A 15,035-nucleotide genomic window follows, 5' to 3' on the forward strand; every position below is an offset into this window, starting at 1 on the left:
AAAGGTTGTATGGTAAAATTTGCCACGTTACTGAGAAGTCATCAAACCATTTCAAAACTTATGCATTTATTTGCTACAGAATTTGTAAGGGGCAGTTAAACGAAAACGACAGTTGGAAAAAAGTAGGTTATCTGTTTATTATTTCAAAAGTAATCGCCGCAACTGTTAATACATTTATCTCACTGTGAGCCAAGACGATGAGTGCCATTATGGAGAAGTATTTGCGGTTGCCTACGGAAACACGATTGTACCCAGCCATCCACCTCTTCGTCCGAAGCAAATGATGGCAACGAATGTCTTTCTTCGGAGCTCCAAAAATATGGAAATCGCAAGGGGAGAGTTCGGGATTTTGTGGAGGATATGAAAGAGCATCCGAGTGAAACTTCTGCAATCTTTGTAAAAAGTGGGCGGGCATTACCCTGCAACAGAATCATGCTGTCCCATAACTTTCCTAAGCGTTTGACGTCGAAGGCCCGCTCCAATTCTTTCAAAGTGACCACATACGGCTGTGCCTTAGGCGACGTTCCGGAACACAGCACCACAATGACCAGTGAGCACTTGCAGTCAAAGAAAATGTTGTCGAGACTGTCGCGGAGGTGGAATGCCTCTCGTTTGACTACGCTGGGAAGCTCTTACACTGTGTGATCAAAAGTATCTGGACACTTGGCTGAAAATGACTTCAAAGTTCGTGTCGCCCTCCATCGGTAACGCTGGAATTCAATATGGTGTTGGCCCACCCGTAGCCTCGATGACAGCTTCCACTCTCGTAGGCATACGTTCATTCAGTTGCTGGAAGGTTCCTTGGATAATGGCAGCCGCTCGACCATGAAATCCAAGTTTGCTCACCTCCTGCCTAACTGTCATAGTACTTGCCGTGGATCCTGATGCAGTTTGGAATTCCCGTGTGATAGTGTGGATGGATACCTGCCTATTACACATTACGACCCTCTTCAACTGTCGGCGGTCTCTGTCAGTCAACGGACGAGGCCGGCTTGTACGCTTTTGTGCTGTACGTGTCCCTTCACGTTTCCACTTCACTATCACATCGGAAACAGTGGACCTAGGGATGTTTAGGAGTGTGGAAATCTTGCTTTCAAACGTATGACAAGTTACTCCCAATCACCTGACCACATTCGAAGTCCGTGAATTCAACATAGCGCCCCATTCTGCTCTCTCACGATGTGTAATGACTACTGGGGTCGCTGATATCGAGTACCTGGTAGTAGGTGGCAGCACAATGCACCTAATATGAAAAACGTATGTTTTTGGGGGTGTCCGGATACTTTTGATTACATAGCGTATATAGGGCAGACCATGACGCGCTGAAATTCTTTCTCGCAGTCACTTGCGGTGTGGCATGTTTCGGTCGGCACAATCGTTCGGCAGAATCGTATTGTCAGGACAGTTTACCCTCCGCTGTTTGTTCGTGGTTTGAGGGACATTCAGAGATCCACTGACGATTTGCATAAAGAGGCGCAGTTTAACAATCTATTGTTACTAGCCTTCGAAACTGAATGGGAACCACAGAAGAGAGGGATGAAAATTCTCGATATGTATTGTTCTGTCGCATAAGCGACGGGTACTGTAAATTACGTATGAAACTAGATTAAAAGACCACGTAGAAAGAATTAAAAAATTTAGGTGAAAATGAAGGGAAGAATGATCGACAGACGGGATTAATTTTTCTGTGCTAGAAGCACTTTGTGCTAAATTTGCAGGCATGGAGCATTTGAAATTGGTAGTATAAATAGTAAAATTTCTGAAGTCGGACGCATTATTCCAATGTAGAGATGGGTCGTTCGCGAGCTGACGGGTCCAAAGAAACGAGTAATCAAGATGAACGAAACGAGCGATGAAAGAATTCGAAGGAACGGTCCTAAAGTTCACGTCGGTCGCGGCTTTCTACTTATAGTTCCCGGGAACGGGAAACGGTGGGTCTCGTTCCCCGAACGGCACGTCGGCCGGTCTCGTTCTAGCCTCGGTCCCGTTCCCATCTGTCTCGGTCTCGCTCGGCTGGACTCGTCCATCTTCGCGTGGCCACCCTACGCAGTTCCACTGTCGACTGCTCATAGTTAGTTCAGTATAGAGTTGTTCGTTTCGGTCGCTGCGCACGCCAATTCTAGATCTGTTTCAAACCCTTTTTGAAAAAAAAAATGGTTCAAATGGCTCTGAGCACTATGGGACTCAACATCTTAGGTCATACGTCCCCTAGAACTTAGAACTACTTAAACCTAACTAACCTAAGGACATCACACACACCCATGCCCGAGGCAGGATTCGAACCTGCGACCGTAGCAGTCCCGCGGTTCCGGACTGCAGCGCCAGAACCGCACGGCCACCGCGCCCGGCAAACCCTTTTTGAACTCTGAACTTCTAGTTCTTTTCGTATTCCATTCAGCGCCCATGACCGGTAATATAAATGTATTTTATAATTACGTAGCCGGCCGCGGTGGCCGAGCGGTTCTAGGCGCTTCAGTCCGGAACCGCGCGACTGCTACGGTCGCATGTTCGAATCCTGCCTCGGGCATGGATGTGTGTGATGTCCTTAGGTTAGTTAGTTTTAAGTAGTTCTAAGTTCTAGGGGACTGATGACCTCAGATGTTAAGTCCCATAGTGCTCAGAGCCATTTTTATAATTACGTAAATTACATAAAATTACGTGGTATGTAATCAATACATCTTTTCAGTTAACAAGACGGCATATCATCTTACTTCACTATTTCGATAAACAGCAGAAGGAATACTTGTAAAAAGGCAAGGTTTTTTTGGTTATTACACATGCAAAGGAAGTCGGCACGGCACACACGAGTGTCCATTTTCCGTCTTTTTCTTGATCCAAGTTAAAAGAGCATGTTCATTGTTATGGAAGGTGGACCGACTTACAACCGAATGAAGTCGGCGTTCCATAATCGAGTGTCTGGTGTCACATTTTGTAAAGAGAATATGATAACTTCTACAATATTTCAATGGTACTGTAGGCGGAATAAAATAGCAAAAATTTCTGTCATGCAGCTGGTCATTGGGTCGGATAACAGTTACACATGCTGCTTCAGATCTGTGCCAGAGATGATCAGTGGAAGTGGCTGGCCAGTGCTGGCGTGCCAGTCTGTCTGCAACCATTAGCCGATGCTTTTAGTGTGCCACGTGTGCTGGTCGAGGCAACCTCTGTATCCAGGTAGATCAGGGCACTGTGGGCAACAGGGGTTTTTCGTTATCTTGTCGAAAGATAACATTACGGGTGACCGCGAAGGTACGACACAGCCGTCCACTTTACACACCAGACGTGTAACGGCTGCTGTCTAAATTAAAGGCTATGCAAGCCAGACGAAAGCGTGTTGTGTCCGCACCATGCCACCACGCAAGGTGCTGGGTCCCTATGAGGAAGGCAGATGCAATCTGGTAACTTTCTCTCTGTTCGGAGTATCCAAATAAGAAAGGTGTTGCTACTCACGTGTCCAGTGTGATCGTCGGGCGAATCACTGTCGGAGCCTCTGCTGGCGATCAAGAGAAGCTGCAATGACAGTCGCCCTGTGCGGAGTCAGACAAGTCGCCGCTGGCCGTGTTACTGCAGACGAGCCCATTTCCTGACTCCAGGCACGTTACACGGCTTTGTGGGTGAGCGATATGTGTCTCTCCTTTTGGAAGATAGTCGCGTGGGGCCGTCGAGAAGCGGACTGGTGTCAGAATCCATCGACTGCGTATTCTCGTGATAGTCGTGCTTTGTGGGTATTTTTCCGAGATGTCAGTAGCCGTGTGCACTGAGTTCCACACACACATTGCTAGTCTGACGAACACTCCGACACTCTAGTGCGCGTCGATCGTCCCTTAATTCAAACGATTTTAATCTTACAGAAAATATTTGGAGTAGAAAGTAAAACCTACCAACCGACATCCTCCCATTCTGTTAGCTATATGGGGTCTAATCGTTTGAGTCTCTCGGGCTGGGTTCGGCATTCTCGAATATGCGATTGAAAAAAAAAAAAAAAATTACCGCACCACTTGCTTTTTAAACGAGTAGCACAACGCGCTTCAGGAATAAATTCGCATTGTCTAATGCGACTGTTTACGTGTCTGCTGGTCTGCCCCTCTCGTGTACTCGCAGACGTCAGGTAAAATACCGATGTAAATAGCTGCATTCGAGAGTGTGAAGAATTCACGTAACGTGTCGTGCTGTTAGCGAAAAAACTGAACTTACACGGTGTTTTTTACGAGGTTCACTCCAAAAGAAATGCACACTATTTTTTTTTTAAATCCATCTTTTATATTACATGTTTGAAAGTTTTACAGTGTGTAGATACATCCTTTAGGAACAATATTTTGATTTCTCCACATAATTTCCATCCCTCTCAACTGCGTTACGCCATCTTGGAACCAGCGCCTGTATACCCGCACGGTAAAATTCTGGACCAACCTGTTGTAGCCACTGTTTGGCAACGTGCACAAGGGAGTCATCATCTTCAAACCTTGTTCCACGAAGAGAGTCTTTCAGTTTCCCCAAAGAGATGATAGTGACATGGAGCCAGGTCAGGACTGTAAGGCGGGTGTTTCAGTGTTGTCCATCCGAGTTTTGTGATCGCTTCCGTGGTTTTTCGACTGACATGTAGCCGTGCAACCGCAAAACATCCTGCTTTTGCCGATGTGGTCGAACACGACTCAGTCGAGCTTGCAGTTTCTTCAGTGTCGTCACATATGCATCAGAATTTATGGTGGTTCCACTTGGCATGATGTCCACAAACAAGAGTCCTTCGGAATCGAAAAACACCGTAGCCATAACTTTTCCACCAGAAGGTGTGGTTTTGAATTTTTTTTTTTTTTTTTTTTTTTTTTTTTTTTTTTTGCATGATGCCACTCCATTGATTGCCTCTTCGTCTCTGGTGAAAAAGATGGAGCCATGTTTCATCACCTGTCAAAATTATTCCAAGAAATTCATCTCCACCATTCTCGTACTATTCCAAAAGTTCGCTGCATACCGTTTTTCTTGTTTCTTTGTGAGCCACTGTCAACATCCTGGGAACTCACCTGGCACAAACCTTTTTTAACGCCAACACTTCAGTATTCTGCAAACACCTCCTTCACCTATCCCAACGTAGCGTGACAATTCGTTCACTGTGATGCGTCTGTCAGCAGTCACCAATTCGTTAACTCTCTGCACATGCACATTGTCTGGACTCTGGAGTGTGTGCAGTACGAGGCCTGCCGTTGCGAGGACAATCCTCAATATTGTCGTGCTCGCTTTCATCACGTAACGTGCTTGCTAACCGTCTAACTGTACTGCGATCGACAGCAGCATCTCCATACGCATTTTTCAACCTCTTGTGGACGTTTCCCATTGTCTCGTTTTCACAGCACAGGAACTCTATGACAGCACGTTGCTTCTGACGAATGTCAAGTGTAGCAGCCATCTTGAAGACGTGCTATGACGGCGCCACTCACGGGAACAGGTTGAACTAAGTTTGAAAACAAGCTGGAAAGATGTATCTACACACTGTAAAACTTTCACACATGCAGAATGAAAACTGTATTTTTACAAAAATTGTGTGCATTTCTTTTGGAGTGACCCTGGTATTTAAATTATTAATCAGGCAGTTGCAGACTATCTAAAAGTAACAGTTACGACGAATGTAACTTAGATAGCCGTATATATTTGTCACGATAAAGGACGACAGCCAAAACAGTTGCAGCATAAAAATTTATTAAAATTCTTGACCAAGGTTTCGGCATATGTAAATATACCTTCATCAGAAGTAAAAAGTCCTGAACAGGAAGACACTTTCATTAGCAAAACCTCAGCATCAGAAATGAGAAACACTAAAGCTTAAGTACCAGTGAAATTACCAGAGTAATACAGGCACAAAATCTTTTAGTTACTTTCTAAAATTACATCATGCAATGGAGATTAATAAAACAATTGTGCCAAAGGCGTCGTCAATAATTAAGACATCTTCTCCATTTGTACAACATGATTATGGGCACAAGGTCAATGCGAACAGTTTAGCACCAGTACTTCGCCTATGAACTATCGAGACGAGAGTGTGAAAGCACTAGGGCAGATGGTTTCGCCGAGAGAGGGCACTTGTGGTATGTGCCAGACACTCGCTCATATTAAAATCTATGGATACCTACATAAAAAAGCCTCCTTTTTTTAAAAAAAGTCTGTAGGCTGTAGAGCAGCGTAATAAGCTGCTGCCAGCACGCCCCCTTCGGGGGGAATTGAAAATCAATAAAGAAAAAATAAACTCATTTCTGATGCTAAGGTTTTGCTAATGAAAGTGTCTTCCTGTTCAGGACTTTTTACTTCTGATGAAGGTATATTTACATATGCCGAAACCTCGGTCAAGAATTTTAATAAATTTTTATCCTGCAACTGTTTTGGCTGTCGTCCTTTATCGTGAAGAATTTCAAAAGTTGCTGTTTCAGCCATGTTTAAAATCTCGGTATATACAGGGCTATTACAAATGATTGAAGCGATTTCATAAATTCACTGTAGCGCCATTCATTGACATATGGTCACGACACACTACAGATACGTAGAAAAACTCATAGTTTTGTTCGGCTGAAGCCGCACTTCAGGTTTCTGCCGCCAGAGCGCTCGAGAGCGCAGTCAGACTAAATGGCGACAGGAGCCGAGAAAGCGTATGTCGTGCTTGAAATGCACTCACATCAGTCAGTCATAACAGTGCAACGACACTTCAGGACGAAGTTCAACAAAGATCCCCCAACTGCTAACTCCATTCGGCGATGGTATGCGCAGTTTAAAGCTTCTGGATGCCTCTGTAAGGGGAAATCAACGGGTCGGCCTGCAGTGAGCGAAGAAACGGTTGAACGCGTGCGGGCAAGTTTCACGCGTAGCCCGCGGAAAATTGGCTCATGCCACAACTGGAGACCGACAGCGCCGACTTCATCTTTCAACAGGATGGTGCTCCACCGCACTTCCATCACGATGTTCGGCATTTCTTAAACAGGAGATTGGAAAACCGATGGATCGGTCGTGGTGGAGATCATGATCAGCAATTCATGTCATGGCCTCCACGCTCTCCCGACTTAACCCCATGCGATTTCTTTCTGTGGGGTTATGTGAAAGATTCAGTGTTTAAACCTCCTCTACCAAGAAACGTGCCAGAACTGCGAGCTCGCATCAACGATGCTTTCGAACTCATTGATGGGGACATGCTGCGCCGAGTGTGGGAGGAACTCAATTATCGGCTTGATGTCTGCCGAATCACTAAAGGGGCACATATCAAACATTTGTGAATGCCTAAAAAAACTTTTTGAGTTTTTGTATGTGTGTGCAAAGCATTTTGAAAATATCTCAAATAATAAATTTATTGTAGAGCTGTAAAATCGCTTCAATCATTTGTAATAACCCTGTATTTGTGGTCGATATTCCTGGCTAATGAAATGACCGATGTGGCAGATGTCGGCGCTGGTGTGCGAGCGGGCAGCGCGCGACGGCCTGAAGCTGTCGCTGAACCGGTCGCTGTCGGAGCCGGCGGGCAGCAACAAGCGCTGCAAGCTGGACCCGCTCAGCCTGCCCGCGACCCCCAGCCCGTGCACCGAGGCGCAGCCGCTGCTCGCCAGCGCCGTGCAGATCGTCTACCCGGACGCCCTCGCCGCGCGCCTCGTCCTCGGCGGCGACAAGTAAGTACAGCATCGGCACCTAGAAAGCGAGGCGCGGCAGCGGTAGGCAGAGAAAGGAGCGGCTTTCACTTCGGACAGACTTGACAATTGACAAAGCCTCCAAAACTCAGTAATAAGACAATTGCAAGACGAGGTCAACGTAGTGTACTCCCGAGAATGAGCGGAGCCTTCAACACCGCGTCACTAGAGGTACTTTGCGTTGTGATGGGGACCTGCCCTATAGACATAACAATACGTTATAGAGCTGCACTTTACTGGCTTAAGAGTTTTGTGACGGCTCCCAAGCCGCGCGGGATTAACCGAGCGGTCTATGGAGCTGCAGTCATGGACTGTGCGGCTGGTCCCGGCGGAGGTTCGAGTCCTCCCTCGGGCATGGGTGTGTGTGTTTGTCCTTAGGATAATTTAGGTTAAGTAGTGTGTAAGCTTAGGGACTGATGACCTTAGCAGTTAAGTCCCATAAGATTTCACACACATTTGAACATTTTTTTGAACGGCTCCCAAACCCAAGGTCCTCGACGGTACTTTTGCGGCAGCCACCACAAATTGTATAAAGCGTGGGTAGTGACCAGGATGTATCAATGTCTGTTGGCCGAAAAATAATTAATGACAAGAATTGCGCCAGCTAGAATGAAGAGATAACTTATCTTTATTTCTGACGAAACGTGAACCAGCAATACAAGTCCAAGCAATATCCAAGAGTAATCCGTGTACTGAGGCTAGTCGAATACAATAGCAAATATCACACTACAATGGCTCCGCTATAAACTCCACGAAAGACTAGCAATAGACAATCGACAATAGACTGTCCGTCTCGGGGCCCCTTTTTTTCCCTTTATTGAATTTCAATTCCCCCCGAAGGGGGCGGGCTGGCAGCAGCTTAGTATGCCGCTCTTCAGCCTACAGACTTTGTTAGAAAGATGAAGAGAATAAATAATAAACACAGGCGATAAATCGGAGACTTAAAGAGTAACATGGCGAAAAGAAATCGTAGAACTTAAAACAAAGAACAGAGGGATGATGACGCTAAGAAAATACATACAAAGCAGACAGGTAAAACAATAGGCAGACAATTAAAAAAAACGGCGACAGTCTGGTTTCTGTTCGCAAAAGACATAAAATTCACACCAAGCGACACGAGAAAGACGAACAACACTGAACAGTCACTGGAACACTGCACTAAAAAGTTGGCAAATGTGACATACCACAGCCGAGAGCAGGTGGGGGGAAACTGGACAGATCATGGGAAAATAAAAAAGGGGGGGGGGGAGCCGGGAAAGGAGCTGACGGAGGATGAGGACCCATAAGCTGGGGCAGACGCGATAGGGAGTGGGGTAGGCAGAGGAGGGGAATACAAAAGGACTCGGGGTGGGGGGAGAAGGGAGGTCGGGAGAGGTTTAGTGGGGAGAAAACAGGACGGAAGGGGGGAAGAGGGAGCCCAGGGAAAGGACAGAGGAAAGGAGGGGGAGTGAGGATCAGAGTTGATAGGAGGGATAAATGTAGGGAGAGAGGGCATCATCCGGGACGGGGAGCGTCTCGGGGCCAGCGCTCCTCCTTATATGAAAAAGGCAGAGGGCGCTGCGGAGTGCGGACCCGAGCTCAGACATGGCGCGACCTCTTCCGTCGGCGGTAACGCCCTGAGACGCCGACGGCCGCGACAGGAACTGTGGCCAGCGACGTCACGGTCAGGGCGTGCGTGCGCGAGTTGTTTGGTTGGTTGGTTGGTTGGTTGGGTCCGTGGATACAGCAAAGAGAGAGAGGCTCGACAAAGTCACCGAAATTACGGGAACCAACGTTATGAAGAAAACACAAATGAAACAATGGCGGATTCAAATATGACTGAGAGAGTGGAATGCATCCGACAAGGGTCGCAGAGCACACTCTTATCTTTCCTTATGTACACGAAAGACTACAACTGTAACATGTGGACCCAAGCCGGAGGATGGTCCATTTCCTGACAGGCCACAGGCCGTATCCGGTACATTAAAACCGTATGGGACTAACTAACGATGAAGTATGCGTATGCGGAGAAACTGGGACACCAGAACATGTCACAATGCTGTGCAACACGGTAGCACAAGTGAGACCTGTACAGAACGACAATGACATCGCCAGAATAATACGTAATCCCGATGACTGGAACACAATAAATAGCGAAGCCGATATTGTATCGAACACTCTGCACGAAGAATACAAGCTTGAAAACCCTTACGGGATAAGGCGTAGACAAGCACAAACAACACAACAAACCACACGGGAGGACACAAACACGGCCACAGATTCCGAAACAGAGGAAGGAACACTAAGTGAACATGACTCAGAAGGGATCAACATGTAAGGGTCCAAAACCGACGCCGGCCGTGGTGTCCGTGCGGTTCTAGGCGCTTCAGTCTGGAACCACGTGACCGCTACGGTCGCAGGTTCGAATCCTGCCTCGGGCATGGATGTGTGTGATGTCCTTAGGTTAGTTAGATTTAAGTAGTTCTAAGTCCTAGGGGACTGATGACAAAAAAAAAAAAAACGGTTCAAATGGCTCTGAGCACTATGGGACTTAACATCTGAGGTCATCAGTCCCCTAGAACTTAGAACTACTTAAACCTAACTAACCTAAGGACATCACACACATCCATGCCCGAGGCACGATTCGAACCTGCGACCGTAGCAGTCGCGGACTGATGACCTCAGATGTTAAGTCTCATAGTGCTCAGAGCCATTTGAACCATTTGAACCAAAACCGACAATGCATAACTTTGCATGTGACAACGCAGTCACAAACAACACAACAATCATAAAACAATAAACACCGGCACCACATCCTGAGACTGTAGTAATAAGGTAATGTCGTTTGGGAGGAGAAGGCTCGAAAAACTTTTCTTCCGAGGCTCCTCCTCCCCAATGACATCCTACATAGTGTTTAAAGTATACTGCACACAAGCAGTAATGTACTGCTCGTCTTATTGTGTGCAGACAGATGTATATTCTCTTCTCTATTCAAAGCTACAATCAGTGAATTTTATATATCAGAAATGTATTAAGTTATTTAAGAAATAGTGCATTCAAGTAGCAATGAACTATATTCTATTTCTACCAACAAGTCACAAACATAAGTGTATTTCTCATGTAAAGCTAAAATTTATGTATTCCGTGTATTAAGTGCTGAATCAGCATTTAATTTGTACAAACATACATTAGCACAAACCATTTCAGATGAGAATGGCTCGAGGTTGTACCGAGACCTTCTCATCTGAAATAGGTAGAAATAGGCCATTATCAACCAACATGATACTTAGACTGTATTACACATGCAAATACAGCATATCACTTCCCTCTACATACAACAAATTATTTTCACCACGCTCATTGTGTTAAATTTTCTTTTTTTATTTTTCTTTGACATTTGGATTATATAAATGATATTCTCATCAATTAGGTAGTAACAAATTATATGGAAACATTTTAACAATTCTTAAGCATTCAATTTGCTGTAACCTCATAGAAATCTTTATATATTACGTTCTTTACATTATTTAAAAAATAAGCATTATCAACTGTATACCAATAAGATTCAGAAGCATCCGACCCACCTTACATTTCAAGGCGGTGGATTACTCTGTACTGTTAATGAAATAAATAAATAAAAATAAATAAATATACTTATGACACGTTCAGACACTCACTAATGTTCAAAAAATGTTCAAATATGTGTGAAATCTTATGGGAATTAACTGCTAAGGTCACCAGTCCCTAAGCTTACACACTACTTAACCTGAATTATCCTAAGGACAAACACACACACACACACCCATGCCCCAGGGAGGGCTCGAACCTCCGCCGGGATCAGCCGCACAGTCCATTACTGCAGCGCCTCTGACCGCTCGGCTAATCCCGCGAGGCCGCTCACTAATGCCATATTCCTAAACCAGGTCTCAAAAATAACGCACACAAACGAGCCGGGGTACCACAACACCTATATGAAACTTTCAGACCTGCGGAGAGCGTCGCGCCGTGCAGTTTCGGGCATATAAATGCGGAGCTACACTACGTAACTCGTATATTTTATAGAATTCAGTTATATTCTCCTTGACCCGAACCAAATCGCCACCGAGAAGAACTACGAATCACTCACAGCACAGTGTTCGCATAACCCCATGAAGTGAAGTATCCCAGAAAAAAACTGGAAAAATATTTGGAACGAGGTCTCCACCGTTATCCTCCATACCGTAGCAAGCGCCTCTCGGTACGACGTCATCGGTAGGATTATCCCTACTCCTGAAATAATCCATAAAATTAAGCTGCAAGCCACTCCTCCTTGTCATCATTTGCTGCTGGTCGAATATGTGGAACACTTACTTCTTTGCGGAGATAAAGTACTAATTTGGCATTGGACCAGGAGAATGCTGGCTTTAATGAACAGAACCATTGCCATCACCGTGCAAGTGTATGGCGCCCTCTATCGCGCGTGGAACCTTTACCCGAGTGCATAACACTATAGCTACATTTGGCTAATGAGAAATATTGTGCACTTTGTCGTATTCCACAAATCACCTGCCCAGAAGAGCATTACAAGTTGCATAACCATCCCTGGTAAAAGACAAACTTTCGAAGTTTGCACTGTTGTAAACCGGCACAACTAGACCAAGTGACACGAGTCCTCTAACGCGCTTTACGTTCGTTGACTGAGTATTAATCTCTTTTGGTCGACCTCTGATGTACAACGATCCTTGTAAGGATCGAAAATAGGACTCTGAATTCGTATGGAAACAGAAGTTCATAGATATTATCCTACCGTGTTTTTAAGGGTCGAAAACTGAACTTGAAAATAATTGTAGAGTGACGAGACATTCACTCTACATGTAAGGGGATTTCCTTCGTTTCTTCACTTCAGTTTAATTAGGACATGTACATTACTCGCACGATTCAGGAACACAAGACAACTGCATAACGCCTGCAGAAGAGTAACGTTTGCTGTTCACGAACGCAACATTATTACGCCATTAATTCAGCACCCATTTCCTTTACTGGACATTCAGATTACGTAAGTCGAGGTAGTTTATCGCAACTCAGTCGGGTGATTTTATCGCTGAAGACGACTGTTTACGTTCCAAGTAAAAATTTTCGTATTTCGTTAAGAAAAGATTATTTTTATGTTAATTAAAATTGAAAGAGTTTCACTATTTGTTTTGTGTTTCTAGGGAAGAACACGCTGTTGAAGCGATGCAAGCTAGGCCGAAAATGAATAAGATCGAGAGAGGGAGAGAGAGAGAGGGGGGGGGAGGGAGAGGGAGGAAGGAGAGAAGAGGAAGAAGAAGAAGAAGGGGAGAGAGAGAGAGAGAGAGAGAGAGAGAGAGAGAGAGAGAGAGAATTTGGATGTAAGCTTTGTAAACGGAAAATGGAAAATTGATTCTCCAGTTGCCAGCCCAGGGCGGCTCGGTCTACATCTACATCTACATTTATGCTACGCAAGCCACCCAACGGTGTGTGGCGGAGGGCACTTTACGTGCCACTGTCATTACCTCCCTTTCTTGTTCCAGTCGCGTATTTCGCGGGAAGAACGACTGCCGGAAAGCCTCCGTGCGCGCTCGAATCTCTCTAATTTTACATTCATGATCTCCTCGGGAGGTATAAGTAGGAGGAAGCAATATATTCGATAATTCAGCCAGAAACGCACCCTCTCGAAACCTGGACAGCGAGCTACACCGCGATGCAGAGCGCCTCTCTTGCAGAGTCTGCCACTTGAGTTTGCTAAAACATCTCCGTAACGCTATCACGGTTACCAAATAACCTGTGACGAAACGCGCCGCTCTTCTTTGGATCTTCTCTATCTCCTCCGTCAACCCGATCTGGTGCGGATCCCACACTGATGATCAATACTCAAGTATAGGTCGAACGAGTGTTTTGTAAGCCACCTCCTTAATTGATGGACTACATTTTCTAAGGACTCTCCCAATGAATCTCAACCTGGCACCCGCCTTACCAACAATTAATTTTATATGATCATTCCACTTCAAATCGTTCCGTACGCATACTCCCAGATATTTTACAGAAGTAACTGCTACCAGTGTTTGTTCCGCTATCATATAATCATACAATAAAGGATCCTTCTTTCTATGTATTCGCAATACATTACATTTGTCTATGTTAAGGGTCAGTTACCACTCCCTGCACCAAGTGCCTATCCGCTGCAGATCTTCCTGCATTTCGCTGCAATTTTCTAATGCTGACACTTCTCTGTATGCTACAGCATCATCCGCGAAAAGCCGCATGGAACTTCCGACACTATCGGTGACTGAGGACAGCTTCGGACCCAGGACGTTGCGAGATCGCGCCCGGCTCCACCCTTGCGCACGTCATCTCGCAGTCTGTTGGATGACGTCACCCAGAGAGCGGAGGCTGACCGCACCCTGCCCTCTGCACCCGTGCAGCGTCAAGTTTCGCTCCCTCCCCGCCGCGGCCGCGACGCTTCCGTACTGCGGAGCTTGTTTGATTCAGCGGGCCGGCAGGCCGCCGAAATTCGTCACCAGTTGGTCGTCGTGGTTGGCTTGCAACTTCAACAATTCTCATTCTCTGCGGTTCGAGACGTAGACAGAATGGCGACATGACCGTTCGCCTTGAGCCCCTGGGCTTCGTTTTTCATACTCCTTTTTCTACGCCTCTTACGTCGTCTCTCTGGAGAGGCCGAGTAGAGTGTTCTTCAGTAATTCTAACTGCAAATTTTTCTAGCCCGCTGCGAAGTGCTGTTGTAACAGCAAGATACGGGTTTTTCATAGCATGTCATTGCCTCGTGTTGCGCCTGATAACTACTCACTCGTCTTTGCACTTGTTCATAGCGCCCGACAGTCCATATTTCCTCGCCTGCAAGGTGTGTCAACCTGCCTCGCAGACCTGTTAGCTTAATATCAACGTTTCCAGCGCGTGCTACCCGATGTGTCCATCGGACCCCTTAACTTCTGCCTTCTGGCCACAGCTGCGGGAAATTTTCCGTAATTTCCCAAATCCATGCCTATAGTTATTCGGGTTGCAGCAATACACAGTAACATTGGGTTGCCCCTCTGTGAAGTAGTATAAGGTAAGAAGATGCCGTTTCCTTTTCACTTAACTCAAGTCTGAACGGGGAGAAAATGGAGAGGAATTTACACTACTGGCCATTAAAATTGCTGCACCAAGAAGAAATGCACATGATAAACGGGTATTCATTGGACAAGTATATTATACTAGAACTGACATGTGATTACATTTTCACCCAATTTGGGTGCATACATCCTGAGAAATCAGTACCCAGAACAACCACCACCTCTGGCCGTAATAACGGCCTTGATACGCCTGGACATTGAGTCAAACAGAGCTTGGATGGCGTGTACAGTTACAGCTTCCCATGCAGCTTCAACACGATACCACAGTTCA

General features: G+C 45.8%; 1 protein-coding gene across 1 annotated transcript in view; it reads left to right on the top strand.

Moving 5' to 3' along the window:
* LOC126183921 (dual specificity protein phosphatase 10) overlaps positions 1 to 15,035 on the top strand; it is a 216,504-nt gene that overhangs the window by 49,520 nt on the left and 151,949 nt on the right. Inside the window, exon 2 of the mRNA XM_049926267.1 lies at positions 7,414 to 7,637. Within this exon, the coding sequence (XP_049782224.1) occupies positions 7,414 to 7,637 (224 nt within the window). The remainder of the gene's footprint in view (positions 1 to 7,413; positions 7,638 to 15,035) is intronic.

The sequence above is a fragment of the Schistocerca cancellata genome, chromosome 4 (assembly GCF_023864275.1).
Source record: "Schistocerca cancellata isolate TAMUIC-IGC-003103 chromosome 4, iqSchCanc2.1, whole genome shotgun sequence".
Lineage (NCBI taxonomy): Eukaryota > Metazoa > Arthropoda > Insecta > Orthoptera > Acrididae > Schistocerca > Schistocerca cancellata.